Source organism: Gadus morhua, chromosome 10 (genome assembly GCF_902167405.1).
Source record: "Gadus morhua chromosome 10, gadMor3.0, whole genome shotgun sequence".
NCBI lineage: Eukaryota > Metazoa > Chordata > Actinopteri > Gadiformes > Gadidae > Gadus > Gadus morhua.
The window spans coordinates 23,181,799-23,201,536 of NC_044057.1; the positions used below are offsets into that span (position 1 = coordinate 23,181,799).

General features: G+C 44.5%; 4 protein-coding genes and 1 non-coding gene across 5 annotated transcripts; 1 reads left to right on the plus strand and 4 right to left on the minus strand.

Annotated features, from left to right (window-relative positions):
* Positions 1-19: 19 nt before the first annotated feature.
* On the minus strand, positions 20-101 carry trnal-aag (transfer RNA leucine (anticodon AAG)). The gene has a single exon. It is a non-coding gene; the product is annotated as a tRNA-Leu (tRNA).
* A 2,775-nt stretch (positions 102-2,876) lies between these two features.
* On the minus strand, positions 2,877-9,375 carry aurkb (aurora kinase B). The gene is made up of 9 exons (XM_030368249.1): positions 9,255-9,375; positions 8,728-8,766; positions 8,524-8,599; positions 8,392-8,437; positions 7,776-7,955; positions 7,348-7,486; positions 6,675-6,823; positions 4,948-5,122; positions 2,877-3,515 (listed from the first exon to the last, which is right to left on the minus strand). The coding sequence occupies exons 1-9, from the start codon at positions 9,261-9,263 to the stop codon at positions 3,342-3,344; spliced, it is 987 nt and encodes a 328-aa protein (XP_030224109.1). The 5' UTR covers positions 9,264-9,375; the 3' UTR covers positions 2,877-3,341.
* A 623-nt stretch (positions 9,376-9,998) lies between these two features.
* Positions 9,999-12,243, minus strand: LOC115552140 (F-box/LRR-repeat protein 12). The gene is made up of 3 exons (XM_030367942.1): positions 11,960-12,243; positions 11,757-11,832; positions 9,999-11,484 (listed from the first exon to the last, which is right to left on the minus strand). The coding sequence occupies exons 1-3, from the start codon at positions 12,058-12,060 to the stop codon at positions 10,438-10,440; spliced, it is 1,224 nt and encodes a 407-aa protein (XP_030223802.1). The 5' UTR covers positions 12,061-12,243; the 3' UTR covers positions 9,999-10,437.
* Positions 12,244-12,308: 65 nt separating this feature from the next.
* On the plus strand, positions 12,309-16,126 carry cops6 (COP9 signalosome subunit 6). Its single transcript, XM_030367944.1, has 10 exons — positions 12,309-12,433; positions 12,850-12,975; positions 13,144-13,275; positions 13,550-13,638; positions 13,732-13,794; positions 13,901-13,948; positions 14,136-14,250; positions 14,538-14,630; positions 14,916-15,016; positions 15,609-16,126. The coding sequence occupies exons 1-10, from the start codon at positions 12,370-12,372 to the stop codon at positions 15,747-15,749; spliced, it is 972 nt and encodes a 323-aa protein (XP_030223804.1). The 5' UTR covers positions 12,309-12,369; the 3' UTR covers positions 15,750-16,126.
* Positions 16,127-16,944: 818 nt separating this feature from the next.
* and4 (actinodin4) lies at positions 16,945-19,406 on the minus strand. The gene is made up of 5 exons (XM_030367943.1): positions 19,024-19,406; positions 18,690-18,754; positions 18,548-18,592; positions 18,219-18,376; positions 16,945-17,943 (listed from the first exon to the last, which is right to left on the minus strand). The coding sequence occupies exons 2-5, from the start codon at positions 18,742-18,744 to the stop codon at positions 17,146-17,148; spliced, it is 1,056 nt and encodes a 351-aa protein (XP_030223803.1). The 5' UTR covers positions 18,745-18,754; positions 19,024-19,406; the 3' UTR covers positions 16,945-17,145.
* Between the last annotated feature and the right edge of the window lie 332 nt (positions 19,407-19,738).

Here is a 19,738-nt window from a genome sequence, read left to right on the forward strand (position 1 = left end):
TCTTAACAAAACCTTGTTCTGACAGCGGTGGGATTTGAACCCACGCCTCCGAAGAGACTGGAGCCTTAATCCAGCGCCTTAGACCGCTCGGCCACGCTATCGTGTGTAAAATGTACTCTTCCAAAGTAAGAAGTCGAAATTATGAAACATATATTATCAAGAGCGTACAATAGAGCAGCTAATGATCTCATTACAGTATACCCTTTTAATGGTTATAAGTGTTAGGTACATCACAATATATCGAAAGCACAAAACACACACAAAACCGCAACAGTTAACTGATCACTTTGAGAGATTCACCACTAGGCGGCATCTTAACTACCTGTTAACAGTTTGAGCTCGGTTCAAAAACCCTGACATGTACTCACATGTATGTTCACACAGGTAAAGTGCATTCTGGATATTTCCGGTAATTGTACTGAGTAAAGAATGTACATTGAAACTGTGTCTTACAAGGATAACCAATGAAAGTGTGTAGAAAAAGGCGTAGAATGTTAACACCCAATGTTGACCCCGATATATTGTGTGTAATTCCAGTAATCCATTTGGCATAGGGTTAGATACTATTGCTGTATTATGGTTTATATTTAAAATGTGCCTAGTCTGAGGTCTTAATGAGGTTTAGGGCTCTTTTTGTATATTATGTAGATACTGAAAAATGTACTTTGATACATTATGCCGCTCAAGAGCATCATCATGTACGCAGGGGCCTAGCCAGGACATTACGGCTGGGGTAAACATTCTTATGGACACTAATAATGTCTTATTGATAATCCAATGTTATTGGAATGGGTGCTGAGATGTGGTGGATGTGTCATGATTATCTGACGGGGTTCAGGACCTTAACATAACATGAGGGTATTTCTTTTTGGATAATGCATAAATTTCAGCTTTCTTTGGACCGTTTCTGTCCAGGATTTTTATTTTCATTTTTTCAGGGGGGGGGCAGGGGGGTAGCCATACTCTGACCAATGGTGGCCGTGGCCCCCCCGGCCCCCAGGTGGCTACGCCCCTGCATGTACTCATATATTTGAGACAGCATGGCGGGACATCCACTCTACAGAGTACTTACAGAGTACTTTCAAGAAGGCAGCTGTAAACCTCTGTACACTAGCATTTGAATGAGATATCAGAGAGACTTAACTTAAGTTAACTTTACCAGTAGGTCTTTTTTCTGCATTTTTCTATCTCATTCCATGTTTTGCTTACTGCTTATTTTACTGTTTTATACCGCTCGTTTTTCACTAATATTTTGTTTTTTTCTGTAATTTAGATTGGTAGGTTTCGACCTAATGTCCTTTATGGTCATTATTTTCTTTTTTCTGATGTTATGTGAAGCACTTCGAGCTGCAATTCATGAATTACAGGTGCGATATAAATAAAGTATTACTTACGTACTTAACTGTGCAATCATGGTAGTGATAGGCCTCGGGACACCTTAATACACTAAACCATATAAGATTAAATATCCCCTGCATATCTGACGGGCAAGCAGCCTAGATGAAATGTACAATTTTAAATAGATGCCCTCACATAATTTTCATTACGGTTAGTAGTGCTGTCTGTGCAAACCTAATTTCCTATCAAGTATTAATGGTTTTACAGTAAGATTCAAGGGTTTTAAATTGAAAGAGCAGAAGAGAGCAGAGTTTAGTCATATTTTAAAGTTGTCACATCACAATGTCAGCCTCAATTTTTGAAGCATATCTCCATTGGAATGTATGTTGGGTGACTGAACTTTATAAAAAAAAAAAACTTGGAGGCTCACAGTCACCCATAGTTGAAGGCATAAAGGGGTTTCATCCACCCCTGCTAGAGGATTACCCCAAACAGTAAAGCAGCCAATCGCGAGTTGAGTGCTTGATTGACTGCTTGGGTGGGAGTATCGACCTAGATGTCGGATGGATAGATCAGTCTACCATCCTAGTCAGTGGACTATAGCAAATTTTGCTGATCTATCCAGGCTTCATCTAGGTTGATCTCTGTCTTGTGATGTCACTAAAATACAGGAAAAAGGCAGATTTTCAAAATTTCCTGCATTGGCTAATCCCATTCAAACCTGGCATAGAAATCCCTCCTCTAAGCATGATGGTCTACGCAAAAAGTTCATTGATCATGAAAGTAATTGTAGGATTCCTTATGCTTTAAATGTGAGATTTCAAAGTGAGCAGAACACACGTCACCCATTACTTAATAATGTGGTATGAACAGTTCAGTGTCACCCTAAAACCCATACAGATTAATGTGTACAAATGTTTGCCCTATTCTTTAGAAGCCTGAGATAAATGCATCAAGAGAGGAAGGGGACCCACAGACTGCTTTAGTAAAAGGACGAATTTTTGTGCTCAACCCTTGTAATAAAAACATTGTTTTGGAAACTGCCTCAGCGTTTCTCATGCGAAACATGGCAAACCAAAGTTCCCATTAGTTAACAGTTAGTAACTCTCAAGTCCTCTCAGAATTGCGGCATATCTCAAAACAATGCATTCCATAATATATTGTGATGTACAAGCCCCGTTAGTCTCATGAGCTCCGAAATGTCCCATTGATTAGGGTTAAATTCAGCCATATTAGATTAACTACTAGTTTTAATACTATAGGATAAGCAGGACTTCATGGCTACCGCTTGTTTTTTTCCACCATTGACAAGTGTTGCAGCTATGAACCGGCTGTGATTGACAGGCCTCCTGGATTCCCTAAACTTAACAGGGATTAAATGCCTTGCTCGATAAGAACTCAACCAGGAGCAGTGTCAAATCTAAATGGGCTCATACCAAAGCCTGCACATTCCACTCTAAACACAGAGCATTTCACTCACTAATAGCCAACGGATGACTGCCATTTAAAACAAATTACACTAAAATAATTGTAACAAATTTCTGTAGTAAAAAGATTTAATAGTTTATAAACCCTAAAGATGGGTGTAGGTTCACAACAAAAAAAAAGACACTTGAAAGATATACATATTTAAAAACCTAAGAACCCCTTCCACTCATAACAGTGCAACAAATATGTTAGCACCAAAGAAAATCACATCCATCAGAAAATACCAAAGGGAAAAAAAGGAAAGAAATCACATCAATCAGAAAATACAACAGGGGAAATAAAGGAAAGAAAACCACACAAAGAAAAACTGTACAGTATGGCCAAGAGGGCAAAACACCAGCGCCCTTAGGATGAAATAGTCCCAGAATCTTTGGCATTGTGACGTCCGCAGCAGTGAAACAGAGGATAAAACCCATCTTAACTGGCCTTGAGTCTTTGCAGAGATACACCGACGGACCAGCCAGTTCAGTCACAAGGCCGAGCGGCTGGGGGGGGGAGTGTGCCGCCTCGCGCCTTCAGTGTTTCACGGCATTGCACACGGGGGGGAGGACCCTGCGAGAGTTGGTCTTCACGTACGGGTGCTCCAGGACATCGCGCAGGGGCAGACGGTTGATTGGGTTGTGGCGGAGCAGCTTGGAGATCAGGTCCTTTGCTCCCTCGGACACTATCTTAGGGAACTTCAAGTCCACCTGAGGAACGCAGAGGGGGACGTTAGCAATGGGTAGCGTCGCTACCTTTGAAACGTCTGCACGGAAACACATTTAATATCCATTACACGGCAAAGGTAGCCTGGGAATCCAGACCCACATCTTAGAAGCTGTAGGGTCTGGCAACGAGTAATGAAAATAGGCAAACTTGAGGGGCGGCACCAAGCATGCATTTGAAAACATCAATGCACACAATTGGATAACACTGCGACCAATCAGACTACAAGGGTCGACGTATCCAGAGCCCCATACGCTAAGCTACCAGCTACTAGATTAGTCTAATCTAACCGATAGATTAGACTCTTGCCGTATCCGGTCGGTAAAACAGCAAAGCTTCTGGCCCGCCGATATCAGACACACTGATGCGATTGTTTCATGTTCGGATTCGGGGAGATCGAGGAATGAGTATATTGCTCATTCCTAGAGTGACTCACTGAGCAATTTCCAATTGTGCTCTCTGGGTTTCCAAGGTAGCGCAAAAGGGGTTAGGGCTCTAAATCCTGATGACGCTCTTCACCGGCGGGCACGCTTTGGACCCAGCACGCCTCAGCCCAGTGGCGAGGGCGCGATATAGCCCAGCTTAGTTACGGCTCGCGTTTCCACCACGGGCAGCACCCTTATGGTAGGGCGGGGTTTAAGCCGTAAGGCGATAGCCGCGGCAGCTACCCAAGCATCCTGATTTCATAGCAGCCCGACACAGTGCAGCCTGCTAATGAATCCAAGGAAAAAAGAAGAACGCGCACAATGAACAAAGAGCAACAATGTAGGACGTCCAAGAAGGACGAACAACTTTTGCGCGACATTTTCTTCAATAAACGAAGCTTTCGCCGTTGTCCAGAAGTACCTCGTGGGTAATGTGTTTGTTATTATCTCCCCTTCGCAAGGAATTCGATTCTATCGACCAATCAACGGACGGTGTGTGTAGCTCGAACTTCCCGGCACCCTTTCAGGCGTCTCAGTACCCCAACGGAGGAGTACTGCGAGACGAGTACGGCTCACGGCCACTTTTGGCGATGGAAACGCAACCCAATGCCGCACCATTTCAGGCTGAACCGACATCCGTTGGAAATGCACCATAACCCAGAGGGAACTGGGGGTGACCATGACCCAAACATCACACCCAAATAACAGCCAATACAGCAGTAAGCCTTACAAACAGACCTCCCCGGACCCATGCTTACTGATATTTTTATATTTCATACAATAAATCTTTTGTATTTTCGCTTTTCCTTTTTAGTGCATCAAGAAAAGATACTCACCGGACCTCCATAATGTGAAGTAACGGCCCAAAAAACGATTCTCACCATTATTTCAGACATTCATTTCACTTCCAAAATTTTCATTCGAACCGTCAACAGTGGCATGCTCAAACATTCCGGCCGTGTCCCCCGACAGCATCAGTACGAGGGCCCACCTTGGTGATCCTGGTGTACGTCTCCGAGTGGCTGCCGGTCTCAAAGGGGGGGTTGCCGACCAAACACTCGTAGCAGAGGACGCCGATGCACCACAGGTCCACCTTCTCGTCGTGCGAGTGGCCCTCCACCATCTCTGGGGGCAGGTAGTCCAGGGTACCGCACATCGTGCGGCGCCTTCGCAACACAGAGGGGACGTGGATTTGAGAACCAATAACACTCAAGGAGCTTCTGAATGTTAAAGATGCATCTGTTCAATTCTTATCACTGTATTTCTGCTGTGGCAAACGCCATTTCCCATCTGCGCGCACATCTAGTCCCTTTACTAAAAGACAAACTACAAAATATAGCAACTGGGAATTAAATTCACTAGCCCCAGCAGGTCTGTTTGGTAGCAGAACTTCTGGGGGGTGACGGCACAGAAAACTGACGAGACTTTATTATTGTACGCAAAACAGTCCCTACTCAGGCACGCTCATTCAACTAAATGCTTTTTCTAGAATACACCCTGTTTTCTGCTTCCATTGGTTCTCATCAAAACAACATCAGAGGGTTTACAAATACTATCCGATAACAAGACATCTAATCAACCTTATCATTAACCTCATCAATACACCTGTTCAGCGCACTTGTTTTTTTAACCTTTTTAAACCAACTGTACAATCAGTATTCAAGTTGTGTACATGATGAATTAAATACAATAATTTTAGTCAGACAATTTGTAGTGACCTAATTATAAAGGCTTCATAAGAGATACAGCCATATATTTTCTATAATCCAAACTAATTTTTAAGAGACATGACAGAATTTCCTCTGCACTCAAACGCATTCGGAATCTCTACTGCGTGTTCACACTAGGCCTGCACGATTCCAATTCTAATTTAAAACTTAAATCCACACGGGCGAATCGAGATCGCGATTTTATAACGATTTATCATGCAGGCCTAGTTCACACCCGAGTTTGATTGCCCGACAAGTCATAAGCCATCGTGGTAGTGATTTGTGCAAGTTTTATCAAGCGACTTTAGTCGCGCTTGTATGAGGAAGTTGAGTTGTTGTGGAAGTAACAGAGACATCGGAGAACCCAACGCAGTCTTTTCATAATATCAACCGGAGGGGCACACAGCTTTTGTCCGCGATATTATATGATATTTATATACTATCATATATAGAGCTCCGGGAGTCGCAATAGGCAACAATCACTTTCTCCTCCATGCTGCGGTTCACTCCGGACTGCACTGCAGGGAACGGTTGGCCGATTGAACGCTGTTACGCTACGTCACTCAGGGAGTGACCGCTGATTGGCTGTCATCACGCGACTGTCCTGGCAAAAGTTCCAATATTTCAACTCGAGCGACGTGTCGTGTCACTCTACTAAATCCTCGTGAACGCGCGCGCCCGTACCAGGGCGTTCATGCCGCGCCACATTTCAAATCATGCTGCAGGTTTTTCTAGCGACAAAGGTCGCCTGATACGCGTCTACGTTTACCTTGTATGGAGTATTGTCGCCCAGTCGCGTTTGGTGTGTGAACGCACGGTTATGTGGCCCCCAATGAAAACGTATTGCCCACGCCTGATCCAACATCGGACTTGTGAGACTACTAATAAAGATTGTTTGGTGTCATGAAACAGATTTTGAGTTTAACGGTTTGTGTCCTTTAAGGTGTAGATTTCATCCACCTTTAGGTTGATCAGACACAATGCTCATGTGGGAGTGCTGTCAACTCACCTCAGGGATGGCGCGTGAACCGACCAGCCGAAGTCTGCGATCTTCAGCTCTCCACGGAAGCCGAGAAGGAGATTCTCAGGCTTGATGTCGCGATGAATCACCTTTTTCTCATGGCAGTACAACAGCGCATCGGATATCTCCTCCATGTACTGAAACATAAACAGACTGGAAAATTAGACAAAAATACATTTAGCTAACGACTGGTTTTAACTCCAGTTAAAGTTATTGTACAGTAATCATACATTTTATGTTGTCCAACTGCTTTTCAAAGTCTGGATGCGCAGTTCTGTATTTTTTTCCCTTACCATTGCATGCCTAAGACAGTAGGTGAGAAAAGACTAAAACATCGAATTCAATATTTTCAACATAAAATACAAAGTTGGCTTCAACAAAAGCACTTTAAATCAGGCATTGATTGCAGAGCTTCACCACTGAATGTGAACAGTGCTCGTGGCCGTCAGTAATGTTCAGGGGAGATTCACTTGTGTACCCACACTTGGTAACTTCTACTACTTCAAACCATTTCAACCCAGTACAACCGAGCCAGTGAAGCCGTTTGTCTCATGATCCCAAAAAACGCAGACTAAAGACATTTTCCAACCCTCCACATCATGTTACAATCACAATAAACAGACAATAAATATAAAAATAGATGAATAGTGGACCCCCTTACCGTGGCAGTGCGCTGGTCGTCAAAACGTCCGCACTTCTGGAGCTCCTTGTAAAGCTCGCCCCGTGGGGCGTACTCCAGGATCAGGAAGACTCGCGTGCGATCGTGGAAGTAGTTGTAAAATTGAAGGATGTTGGGATGCCTAAACAGAGAGTAGAATATCAGCATCTTTGGTTATAAATACTTCACAATGTTTGGGCAGTTTTAAGTAAACTGAGAAAATATGTAACAATAGATTCAGGGCATTTAGCAGACGCTTTTATTCAAAGCGACTTACAATGATTAAGTTCGGCCGCAGACAAACAAAAATATATTGACGTTGGTACAGTATAGATGTTCATAATAAACAAGTGCCAATATACAACTTACATCTTATAAGATCATCAAACAGTATTACCATTAAAAACTAGACTTATTTCCTAACCACCTACTTGAGGTGGGCCTGGATCTCGATCTCTCTCCGCAGCTGGTGCTCCACGCCCTCCTTCTCCATCTGGGACTTGAACAGACACTTCAGTGCAATCACTGCTTTCGTCTTCTTCTCTCGTGCCATATAGACGTTTCCAAACTTGCCCTTGCCCAGCGGTCGACCGATGTCAAAGTTCTTGATACTGACATTCAGATGAAACCAAGAAGGGATATTAGTACGCGTTACAAAACATAGACAGAGGTTCAGCAAGAGAGCTTAACATGCTATACAGAAATACAAATGAGAAGTAAAGCCCTTCTTCGCCAAGTGAACAATAGGGCTTGCACCTCACAACACTACATCTAAATGACTATTTTGGAATCAAAAAAGCCTTTGAAGGTTTTTTGGTCATCGTTTAGTCATTAATCCTTAAATTATTCTGTCATATGGAAAAACATTTGTTTGAAACTGCAAAAGCATTTATAATGCGAGATGGTGCCCAGTAGTTTATTATCCTGAGCTATGATTTATTGACTTGGATTTAGGACTACATTACGCTATAGATTTCTCATTATCGAAAAATATCACAAACAAAAACTTGCATATAACGACCCTATACGATAACTAAGAATTCTTACCTTAGGGGAGTCGTAATCGGTGGGTAGACAGGATCTCTTACTGGTCCTGAAAAAAAAGAGAGATCTATTTAGAAAAATACGTTCATCAACACATCTTTCATTTATAAATGACATTAGAAGGTGTCCAAGTACCCATGACTGCAGAGGTCTCTGGCCGTGGATTGACTTGAACACGCTGTGGACCAACTGATGAACTCATGGCCGTGAACTGATATTTGGAAAGACACCATTATTGATTCATTCACTATCACATCAAATGCTTAAATGATTAATAAGAGTGAATGAATATTTGTTCAATAAGCGGTCCCTGTGTTGTCGAGTCCGAGAGGAACCTACTTGTCTTAGGGAGCCTTTGGGATCGGCGTTCTCCTTGTTCTGCAAAAAAGCAGAACACAACGACAGATTTTAGTCCCATTCCATTAATCACTTATAATAATTATTTTTTACACGGAAAGAGTTAACCTATTCAGAAATCAATGACCAGTTGTTTTCGCCTAATGTTGTCTATACGGCTAAAGATCAATTAAGACACATGAATAAGAAGTCTGGCACACAGCCGCTAGCTGTACAGGTAACGTTAGCTTCTATTTAATGAATGATAATCCGCCGTGACCTAGAATCTTTTAGCGAAATTAAGTGAGTTACCCACACGTTTAGATTAACAAGCAATGTTAGGCAAGTAGTGTTTTTATTTTATATTAGATTATAATAAGACGGAAGACCTTAAAGCCAAGCTAAGCTATTCACAAAAGCAAAGATAGACGTGAAAACTAACACTGCAATTTAAACGGAAGTGTATCTGAGGATTGATGAAAATGTCCATTCTTAATAAAGTTATATAATGTATCAAGTAAATACTTTACCTTCGACATTTTGAATAATGCCGATGCCAGACTTGTAGGAGCGCAGCACAACCTAAGCTATGTAAGTATTTTGAATGTCCACCGCGGCCAACGTTTAAAAAATTCGTTGCTCCTGATTGGCTTGGTGGTCTCGACGCGCTGTACAGAGGATGCTCATTGGTCAAAATAGGACCATTCTTCGGGACTTGTGATGCTGCATAGCGTGGCGAAGTCACGCCCTTTCCGGTAGAGGCCACGGGACCTATGAGATCGAAAAATATGAATGGGTTTCAATGGAGAGAAAGTAACTATTTTCTGGTCCCAGTCTTTATATGACCCGGATTACCCATCTGTTGTTTGTGTATTTAAATGATAATTTTTCAAGCAAAGAAAACAAAAAATCTTCTCTCCATTGAAACCATTAATATTTTTCGATCTCACAGGCTCTACCGGACGGGGCGTGACTTGAAAATATTAATTCAAATTCGTATTAATATTTTCCTTTTCTCTTAGGAACTGAAATTTATTATGAATCAAACAGTTATGTATTTGTTTTGTGTGTCGGTTTTAAGTAACTTTGTTCTGTATCATTTATTTATTTATTATTATTTTTTAAGTGCAGTGTAAAACAATAAATGCATGATTTTTTTGTGTTTGGGTTTCATTGAAAAACAATAAATATAACACTATACAAAATAACTATTTATTTATAATTAAATGCTGAGCGTTGGTTTATTCAAAATAGGAATTAACTTCCACAGAAAATGGTGTTCCCATGATTTATTTTTTCATATTTAAAATAATAACTATTTTGGATACAGTAATGATGATACACTAATGTGCCATTAGTGTATCATCATTTTTTTTTCCAATATGCCCAGGCACAGCTATAACAAATACAAAAGGAAAACAATAGGACCTCATTAGGGTTGGTCATATTACCATGTTTTATGTGATCACTGGAGTTCAAGCTTTGGTTGTTTACAAATGGAAGAAACAGGAAACAGGTGGAACATTGCGAACAGTATACCCTTCATCTCAATAGCTGACATCTGCTAGTTGTGGCTTTAGCAAGTAGCAGCTTCCTGTCTGCATGTTGAGACCGTTGTGTTAATAAAACATAGAGACTGTGTAGATACAATGGAGTTAAGGCTAAAGAGACAAGAACATGGTCAATTGGCCGAGTACATAACAAAGTGACAATCTAGTCAGAATTTATTTGAACAGAACAGTTGGTGAACACTAGCGTACAGTGTGGCAACAGGGCAGCTAACGACCGCTGCAATCGCGGAATGGGGTCGTTCCCGTCTTGTCTCTTATGGCCGTCCTCTTCCTCGTTCGCACCTGCCGCCTCCCCGCTGTCCCTCTCCTCCTCCTCCTGGTCGCTGCCCTCCCCGTCCACCCGCGGCGGGGCCTGCTTTGGCTGGAAGAAAACTTCCAGGAACTCCAACTTGCGCAGCTGACGGATCATCCTGCAGCTCCTCAGTACCTGCATCTCGCTGAGAGTGCACGCCCACAAGCAGAGGCTGTGGAGGTCTTTGAGACGGCTGGCGCACAGCAGACCCGGCCCCACCTCCTTCCCCCCCAGGCTCAGCTCCTCCAGCCCCAGCCAGCCAGACCCCAGACCCAGTGAGGCCATTTGTAGCTGATAGCCCTGCCTCCCGGTGATGCCTATCTCTAAAAACTTGAGCTTGGACAGCCCCTCCAGGCCCGATCCAGAGTGTTTGGCCGCACAGCTCCGCAGACCGTTGGCCGTCACGCGGAAAGTGTCGCGCAACTCTAGGCGACTCAGCCTATCCCAGGAGGTCAGGCTCTGGAGGTGCTGGTCGGTGAAGGACGGCACGTTGTTGAGGACCAGTCGCTCAATGCTGACCCCCGACGAGGAGCCCGTTCGTTTTCCTGCCGTGCTCTGTTCTGGTTGCTGGGCGCCGACGTTGGAGGGCGCGCCGCCATGACCCGGCGACTCACTACCAGGGGTCAGGTTGAAGAAGCTTGGGGGCAGCTCGCAGCCACGGAGCTCCAGCACCTGCAACGTCGGCGGGAGGAGATGGCAGCTGGGCAAGCCTCTGAGGTCTGTGTGCAGCAGGTAGAGTTTGCGCAGGCGGGGGCACTTGAGCGTCAAAGCTCTGAGCCAGGACTTGGATAAAAAGACGCCTCCCCTTGCCGAAAGCAGCAAGCCACGCAACCGCAGGCACCGTAGCCCACAGCCGAGGTACTGGCGTAGTAGAACCCAGAGGATGCGGGAAGTCACCTGACCAACAATGAGCAGCAAGGATAATAGATGGGGTGAAGAATGACAACATACCAGTAGACAAAAGAAAACGCAATATTTGAACTTTTGACAACTAATACCTTTATGATTCCTGTAAATGAATTGTTAATAAGATCATGGAAAATAAGTAAATGTTGATTGACATCAGATGCATAACCCGTACACGTTGTTAATTCGTCTCGTAGGATTTATGTTGTTGGTAGAACAACCAAATAGTCAAACACAGTCAATCAAAACAAATGCCTTCGTACCCCTTTCCAGGCAGTGAGATCAACAAGTCTCCACAATCTCTGGTCTTTCACAAGACGTTTCCATCTTTCACACACCCTGAAAAAGAGCCACGAAATATATAATCAGATGATATGAGTGACAACATAGAGGTTTACTGTGTTTGAATACGATATATAACAAGCAGATAGGTACGCTCAGAAACAATGAGTACCGCTCACGTTACCTTCCCGCTCTGACCAGCTCTCGCACACCTAAATACGATAAAATATCAATTAAAATATTCTCGGGGAAGTAATCCAGATTCCAGACTCGAAAATCTTCCATTTTGTAAACAAACTCTTGTACACGGAAGATATATCCCGACGCACCGCCGTTGCATACGATCACAAACACTGAAGAAAGATTTCTCACAGCGACAATAGTACCTAGTCTAAAAACCGACTCACAAATGCCATTATTATCCCAAATATACGATGCTAATGAAAACACTATACTTTAAAATCTGCCATGTTCCTCCACAGGAATCTGACATGATCGCGATAATCGTTCCCAATTGTCGTTTGTTGTTAACATCTGCAGTAACAGCGCCACCCCCGGTTGGTTTTCTACTAGGGGAGGAAGAACCCAGCGCGCATGCGTGGTTCATCGGACAAGATGGCGACGAGCAATGGTGGAGGGATGGAGGTGGACGGCGCCGGTATGTGTCTATTAATACCCCTTCAGTGGCTAACACACAATAATATGCTGGCCAATATGGTGTTAAATATTCCTTTGCATGTTTCGCATTCCGTGTTTACAGATCGTACACCAGGGATCTGTACAATAAGCGCGCTAACACACACGCATGCACCACCCTGTGAGCTAGCATAAATTCATAACTGTCAACAAAGTCATCAGTCACTGGCGTGTCTCAGTGGAGTATTCATTAAATGATGTCCCCCACAGCAACACTATTGATCATGATCGGAAAAACAACTCGTATACATTGTAACAGCCACTAGCACATTCTCCTTTAACCACTTTGTAAAGTCACGAACTTTCGCAATTGGAACCAGGGCGGTATTGTCAAGTTTTGGTGCTCATCTTCCATTTTTTGTGTGTGTGTGAACGCAGCCAGCCCCAGCGTCATGGCCTCTGGGCTCACCGGCAGCGTGTCTGTTGCCTTGCATCCACTCGTCATCCTCAATATATCAGATCACTGGATACGGATTCGCTCACAGGAGGGGCGGCCGATGCAGGGTACTGTATAATTCACTGTTCCACGCCTCACTGAAATAGGGCCCATGAGCAGTAAGATATGTGATGTTATCTTGACAAACTGCAAACCAAGCAAGTAATACCTTGAATCCTTCTGATTCAACATAATTCAAAGTCGTGTTTACTAACCGAGTATATGATTTGTTGCAGTGATTGGAGCCCTGATTGGGAAACAGGAAGGTAGAAACATTGAGGTGATGAACTCCTTCGAGCTGCTCTCCCACACCGTAGACGAGCGAGCACATATCGACAAAGAGTACTACTACACCAAGGAAGAACAATGTGAGAGGAACACAACCTTCCTGTGAATTAGTCTTCCAGGCCTTGTCTGTCTCTTTGTTTATTTTCCGGTTGTCTTCTTTTAACCTTTTACTCTATGCATCAGACGTGCAGCTCTTTTCTCAGTGTGATGTTTACCTTCCCTCTGCCTCCCCAAATGTAAACTAGCATATTGAGGAGCATATACTATGTCCTAAATACATAGACACTCGCTGTATGAGCTTTGCTCGGAATAATATCCTGTTCCTATTGTAATATTCCCTCATATCCTTCACAGTCAAACAGGTGTTCAAAGAGATGGAGTTCCTGGGCTGGTACACTACAGGAGGTCCACCAGAACAATCTGACATCCACATTCATAAGCAGGTATACTGAGCAGAGGAGCAAACACATTGGGTCGACCCGTGTAACATATTGTTCTTGTTACTGGTTACATTCATCTGGCTGCTGCTCTTTCAGATCTGTGAGATCATCGAGAGTCCTCTGTTCCTGAAACTCAACCCGTTGACCAAACATACAGATGTGAGTCCAGCCATATGTTTTTCTCCAGGGCCTCTGTGCGAAAGCGTTATGTATTACAGTTCCGCTTTGGGAAAAGAATAACATTGCCTTTTATTTTATTTTGCAGCTTCCTGTTACAGTATTCGAGTCAGTGATCGACATAATCAATGGCGAGGTGAGGACCCCTTCTCTGTACCGAAATGTACTTCTGCCAGCCACATTTATGAAGCTAGACATGTGTAAATAGTTAAGGGTGCGTGAGGGCTGCATTAGTATCAAATGTGTTCACGTATTCTTATAACAGAATATGGATTCCCACAAAAAAAACTAAACGTGGTCGCTGCTGATTGGTTCCCTCCCAGGCCACCATGTTGTTTGCGGAGCTCACCTACACGCTGGCCACTGAGGAGGCGGAGAGAATCGGCGTCGACCATGTGGCTCGCATGACCGCCACGGGCACGGGCGAGAACTCCACCGGTAAGGATGGATCATCTCGCCCTCTCTCGCGCTGACGTCGGACATCCTCAAAGTTCAGCGCAGTAGACGCTTTTTATTGGATTTTTTTATTTGTAGAGACCCGATCCTCGAACAATGGGCCGGCCATCAGACTTGTTTTGGTTATTTTGAATCACTGAACCGTTGTCCTATTTCGTCGGATTATACTTGACAGCACAGTATTACTACAATGAGCCGGTTAGCTCATCGTGTGGATCGTGTCAGTGTGGAGTCTACGGTGTGTGAGCTCTCCTCCTCTGTCTCCCCAGTGGCCGAACACCTCATCGCGCAGCACAGTGCCATAAAGATGCTCCACAGCCGAGTGAGGATAATCCTGGAGTACGTGAAGGCGGTGGATGCAGGTGAGATCATCTATGAGAGTGAACTCTTTAGTCTTTCAGGAGATCCCAGATGCAGCCTTCAAAAGGGATGCACAGGGAATTTCGGGTATGAGCAGAAAGGGTTGGGGATGCTTGCTCCATTTGGGGATCAAGTACAGTACCTTTCGTCAAACAACAAAAGGGTTTGGGAAGTCCCCCGCTGACTTCCAAAGCCTTGTACATGTTGGTGGATCTGACAATTATTATTGATATTTATTTGACTTAATTATTATTAATTTAGCTTTTCATCCCTATCTGTTGGTCCAGGCGAGGTGCCGTTTAACCATGAGATCCTCCGGGAGGCCAACGCTCTGTGCCATCGACTGCCAGTCCTCAGCACCATCGCATTCAAAACAGACTTCTACGATGTAAGCTCCTGCCGGTGGAATATGGCCAAGGCATGCTGTAATGAAGTTAGAATAGGACTGAACTTTATTTTCCACTAGGTGGAGATTTGCCTTTAGATCCATTCAGTGGTTTCAAGTAGGGCTGAACGATTTGGGGAAATAATTGAATGCGATTATTTCGACCAATATTGCGATCTAGTATACGATATTTTTATTTTTTTTAATGTTCTATATTATTCACATGCATTAAATCATTCTTTAGTATGACGAACACAACATTGGAAGCAGTCCACATATAAACTTCTCTTTTCTTTAGGCCATGCCTGTGTGTTGAGATTAATTGATGCATGAATTTATATTATAACATCATTCTTTAACCATTGAATTGTAGAAGAAAAATAAATATGAATCTTAATGATCTCTTAAAAACCTCAGGGGTGAGATTCTAGATGTTATTTTATTTCTTACTTTTGAGCGCTTCATTAATTATGTTATGTATTTCATCACCAGCATGGGATGATATAACACAATGTAATAAGGAACAGCACACAGATGTTCCCATGCTGTTACGAAGCCAGTGTGATTCGTTGAACCCCTCCCCCTCCACTTTCAGCAATGCAACGACGTCGGCCTCATGGCCTACTTGGGGTCCATCACCAAGACGTGCAACAGCATGAACCAGTTCATCAACAAGTTCAACGTGCTGTACGACCGGCAGGGGATCGGCCGCAGGATGAGAGGACTCTTCTTCTGAGCGGCGGGAGGAGCTGGAGAACACAATGAACTCACAAGCACTGCTGGTTTATCTTTACTTTTTTGCTCGCCTTTCTTTTGGTTTTCTTTTTTCTTCGTTTTTTTTTTTTCTTTTGGTCAGGTCAGACAAATGTACTGGATGTTCCTGGTCAAATGCAAGCGCATCGAAAACAAAATACCCCCCCACACTGTACTACACAACTTGGTATAAAGAGATCTAAGTCACTTCGGATGGTTTATGTTGAGTGCACATTCAGATAAATCCCATGTACATGATCCCCTAAAAAAAATGTTTTAGCCCTCTCCCCCTTTGATTTGCTTTGCTCCGTTGATGTTGAATGTTTTCGTATGTAATAAATAACTTGATTTTTCATGGGACTTGTATTCTTTTTTTGAATTAATCAAACCCACACATAAATATAAAAGTGAAAGCAACTAGTATACACACACCTTTGCTGACGTTTAGTGAGCTTACACAGAATCTGGTTTACGTTTGGAAAAGGATATGTAGCCGTTTATTTTTAAGTGGTCTTTGTGGTCTTTGTGGTGTGTTTGCTCAGCGTTTGAAGTTGAAGCCCCGCTGGCCCTGAAATTCCGACCCGGGGCGAGGAAAGTTTGAGAGGAGGAAGCTAGGAGAGGAAAGTCGAGAATATTTAGGAGAGGACACAGGGTAGTTAGGAGGGAAGAGAGATTCATTAGAGCATTTAATAAGGATAGGAGATAATAGTTAGTAATAGTTAGGAGTGAGGGGGAGGATAGTAAGGAGAGGAAATAGTAGTTAGGAGAGAGGAGAGAGAAGGGTAGTAAGGAGAGGAGACATTTAGGCTGTTAATAGAGAAAGGAGGAGGGATGAGAGGAGATGCTAGTTCGGTCTCTTTTTCTAGTCAGCAGTTTTCTGGCTGTTAAATCCCCTGCAGTAGCCAAAATAATGACCTTGTGCTTGTAAATCACTGCCTTTCCTTTTAACAGTCTGCCTTTTTACCTGCCGTATGGAACTAATTATTTGAGAACAAATTATTTCTGTTCACACAAGCTCCTTAAATTCATAAAGAGTGATACCATTCACTGAGCACTGTGTTTTTAACTTTTTAATTCCCAAATGAATCAGAAAGGATTTGTTACGCAGGGCATGTCTTCCTAAACTGCGTGTAGCGTGGGATTTACAAAATGTAAAATAAAATAAACTACGACAGCCATTAGAGGTGCAGGTTTTATTAACAGGCTACCTGCCCTTTGAACACAGATGTTAACTGTACACTTGGCAGGAAAGAGGCCAGGCATGCTTGATGTCTTGAGCCAGTATATTTGAATCACAAGTCTTTGGTTTAAACAGGAAGGTGGTGGAGGTGGTGGTGGTGGTGGTGGTGGTGGTGGTGGTGGTGGGGCTGGCCTGAGCCCTACTGGCCGTCTTCGACGGGCTCGTCGGCGGGGTCGGCGGGCTGCGGGTACTGGAAGCGGGCCTGGTCGTACAGGTCGTCCACGGGGTTGTAGGCGTTGGGGTAGAAGAGGGCGTACGGGTGGGGGACCATCTTCTTCATTGGGTGGGGTGGTGGAGGGGGCGGCGCGGGGGCTTCCTCCACCTCCACAGGTAAGGCGGGAGGCCGGGGTACCAGCGCCACCTTGCCCTGGACGGGGCGGGGCGGGTGGTCGATCAGGCAGTCGGGGTCCCAGTAGGGGTCGCAGTCGTACTCCATGCCCTTGAAGGAGCGCAGGGGGCCGGGCGGGGACGACTTCTTGATGATCACCATGGACGGGGGAGGGGGGGCGTATGCCTTGGGGGCCGGCGGGGGTGGGGGTGGGGGCGGCGGCGGCGGGGTCTTCTGGAGCTTGCAGGTGGGGTGGTAGCGGGGGTCGCAGAGCACCGGTATGGCGCCCGTGGGGAGGTACACGATGTGCGGCTTGCAGAGGGGGTCTTTGGGGTTGCACAGGTACAGCACGTCCGCCTGGGACATGAGGGGCTGGGGGGGAGGGGTGGCAGGGGGAGGGGTGGCGGGGAGCTCCTCTGGCAGGAACCGGCCCTTCATGGCCGGGGGGGGAGGCGGGAGGTATTTGCACTTCTTGTCGGTGGCCGGGTCGCACTGGGCGACGACGGGCATGCCCAGCTTGTTCTGGTAGTGGGTGGCGTCCGGCCCGTAGACCTGCTCCAGGCTCCGCATCTGCTGGTAGAGCATCCTCAGCCTGTCGATCTCATAGAGCTGCACCGAGGGGGGGGGGGGGGGGGGGGGGGGGGGGGGGGGGGGTGATGCCACGCGCCAGACCAGGAGGACAAGAGGAGGAACAAAGCAGACCAGCTGTCACGAATAAGTGGAACACTGGCTTCACGTTGTGCGATTGGACCCAGGCGGTTGCAGCAGTCGAACTACAATCAGGTCCACTGTGGACAACCATGGTAGCAAAATAATAGAATGTACGTTCAGCGAGATTCACCAGATTACAAGACAGGAATTGGGGACGTTAACACGCGTCTCACCCCCTCGGTGTGTCCGATGCTGCTGTAGTAGCGGTAGAAGGACTGGAAGTCTGGGTTGCCTCTGTGCCATCTGGGGTCCACGTTGCGCTTGGGTCGGGAATGGGTGAGGAAGTCGTTGGCCCGTGCGGAGTCTATGCTGATTGGAGGACCCACCACATCTGTGAGGGTAGGAGAACAAGTCGAGTTGTACCGTTCACTCAGGTGAGACAAAATAAGATCATTCAGAACATCAAATATGTCAATTATAGATTAAACCCAGTAAAGAGGGGACATATATATATTATAACGATAAGAGGAATGAGTGGAAGTGTGTGAAAAATGTGAATTACCCTCCTGGTTGATGACATCCAATAAGGATTTGGCATCGAGCAAACCTGGTAAATTTGTTGCGATTAGTATTGGGCTTTGTGTTTTGCTTCAATGACTTCTGATCTTGAGTGGTAAGGGGAGATGAAGGAAAGCAGAACTAACCTGGAAGCCATGTAAGGCAGCATACGGCCACTGCGAGCCACAAGGGAAAGATCATCCTGACGCCACTGGGATAACAGACAATGGTGGTCAAATGAAATATTAATTAATTAGAAAATGTATTTATTAACCGACTACATCCTAAAATATGCAACAAGGTAACGAAGATATGCAAAGTAAATTGTCTTGTTTTTGAAATATTGAGAATCAAATAGATCAAGGGAATGCATAGAAAAATGTTTGCTGTCTTATACTTTACCACAAAGATATTTGTACTTTTTTAAATATGACCAACGATCAATCTAAAAAATGCATTGTATAACATAGCATAGCTTACCTTGGTTGAGTAGGACGACTTCATTCTACAGGAAGGCAGGTGGGTTATATACATGCTCCATGTGTCACTCACCGCTGATATCCAATAGGATTTCACCACCTTTAAGACCCGGACCTGGGTCCTTCCTTCCTTGTAATAATGGGCTTCTGGTGCCTATTAAGAATTAAAGCGCCTTGGAGTGGAAGAGAAAAGCAATAAAGAGCCCAAACTTCAAATGGAAACTCCTCATTAAGTCTACAGAGAGGCAGCACCTGCTGGGACAAGACCTGCATCTCAGAAATGTTGCAGACTAGTCTCCCAGCCAAAAAAAGAAATGGAAACCCTTCCATACGGCAACATTCATATAGTGCATGTTCAGTCAAATCGCTTATTTTAACCTTAAACTTGGCAAAAATTGGACTAGGCCTTCTCTGAAAAAATACAACTCACTAATGATGCTAAACTGTCCTGCAAATCGCAGTTATTCCCACCAACGAATGTGTACACGTGTGGCTGTTAACCAGAGTTATTACCAAGAGCTCGTCTAAAAGATCAGCACACAAATGTGAAAGGCATCGTTTCATAGAACTCATAAATGTAAGAAATTGAACATAATCTAGATTCATGGTATTTTTAAATAAGGTCTTTAAAACATTTTAGAATACAGGATGGAAGGACAAAGGCTGATGTGCAATAGCATTTCATGTCCACACAGCAACCAAGGCAGTAATTATTG

Bases quoted from the DNA above. Each gene is read 5' to 3' on its own strand.
- aurkb (XM_030368249.1), bottom strand. The intron at 8,438-8,523 runs GTACTTGGACAC...CTTTTTTTTCAG, and splicing joins AGAGACCTCTGCAGTCATGG to GACCAGTAAGAGATCCTGTC. The intron at 6,824-7,347 runs GTAAGGGGGTCC...TTTATGTTTCAG, and splicing joins ACGACCAGCGCACTGCCACG to TACATGGAGGAGATATCCGA.
- cops6 (XM_030367944.1), top strand. From the start codon at position 12,370: ATGCGTGGTTCATCGGACAAGATGGCGACGAGCAATGGTGGAGGGATG. The intron at 13,949-14,135 runs GTGAGGACCCCT...GTTCCCTCCCAG, and splicing joins TCGACATAATCAATGGCGAG to GCCACCATGTTGTTTGCGGA. The intron at 15,017-15,608 runs GTAAGCTCCTGC...CTCCACTTTCAG, and splicing joins TCAAAACAGACTTCTACGAT to CAATGCAACGACGTCGGCCT.
- and4 (XM_030367943.1), bottom strand. From the start codon at position 18,744: ATGATCTTTCCCTTGTGGCTCGCAGTGGCCGTATGCTGCCTTACATGG. The intron at 18,377-18,547 runs GTAATTCACATT...CTACCCTCACAG, and splicing joins GGATGTCATCAACCAGGAGG to ATGTGGTGGGTCCTCCAATC. The intron at 17,944-18,218 runs GTGAGACGCGTG...CCCTCGGTGCAG, and splicing joins GCATCGGACACACCGAGGGG to CTCTATGAGATCGACAGGCT.
- LOC115552140 (XM_030367942.1), bottom strand. From the start codon at position 12,060: ATGGAAGATTTTCGAGTCTGGAATCTGGATTACTTCCCCGAGAATATT. The intron at 11,833-11,959 runs GTAACGTGAGCG...GCTCTTTTTCAG, and splicing joins GAGCTGGTCAGAGCGGGAAG to GGTGTGTGAAAGATGGAAAC. The intron at 11,485-11,756 runs GTACGAAGGCAT...ATTGTTGGTCAG, and splicing joins ATCTCACTGCCTGGAAAGGG to GTGACTTCCCGCATCCTCTG.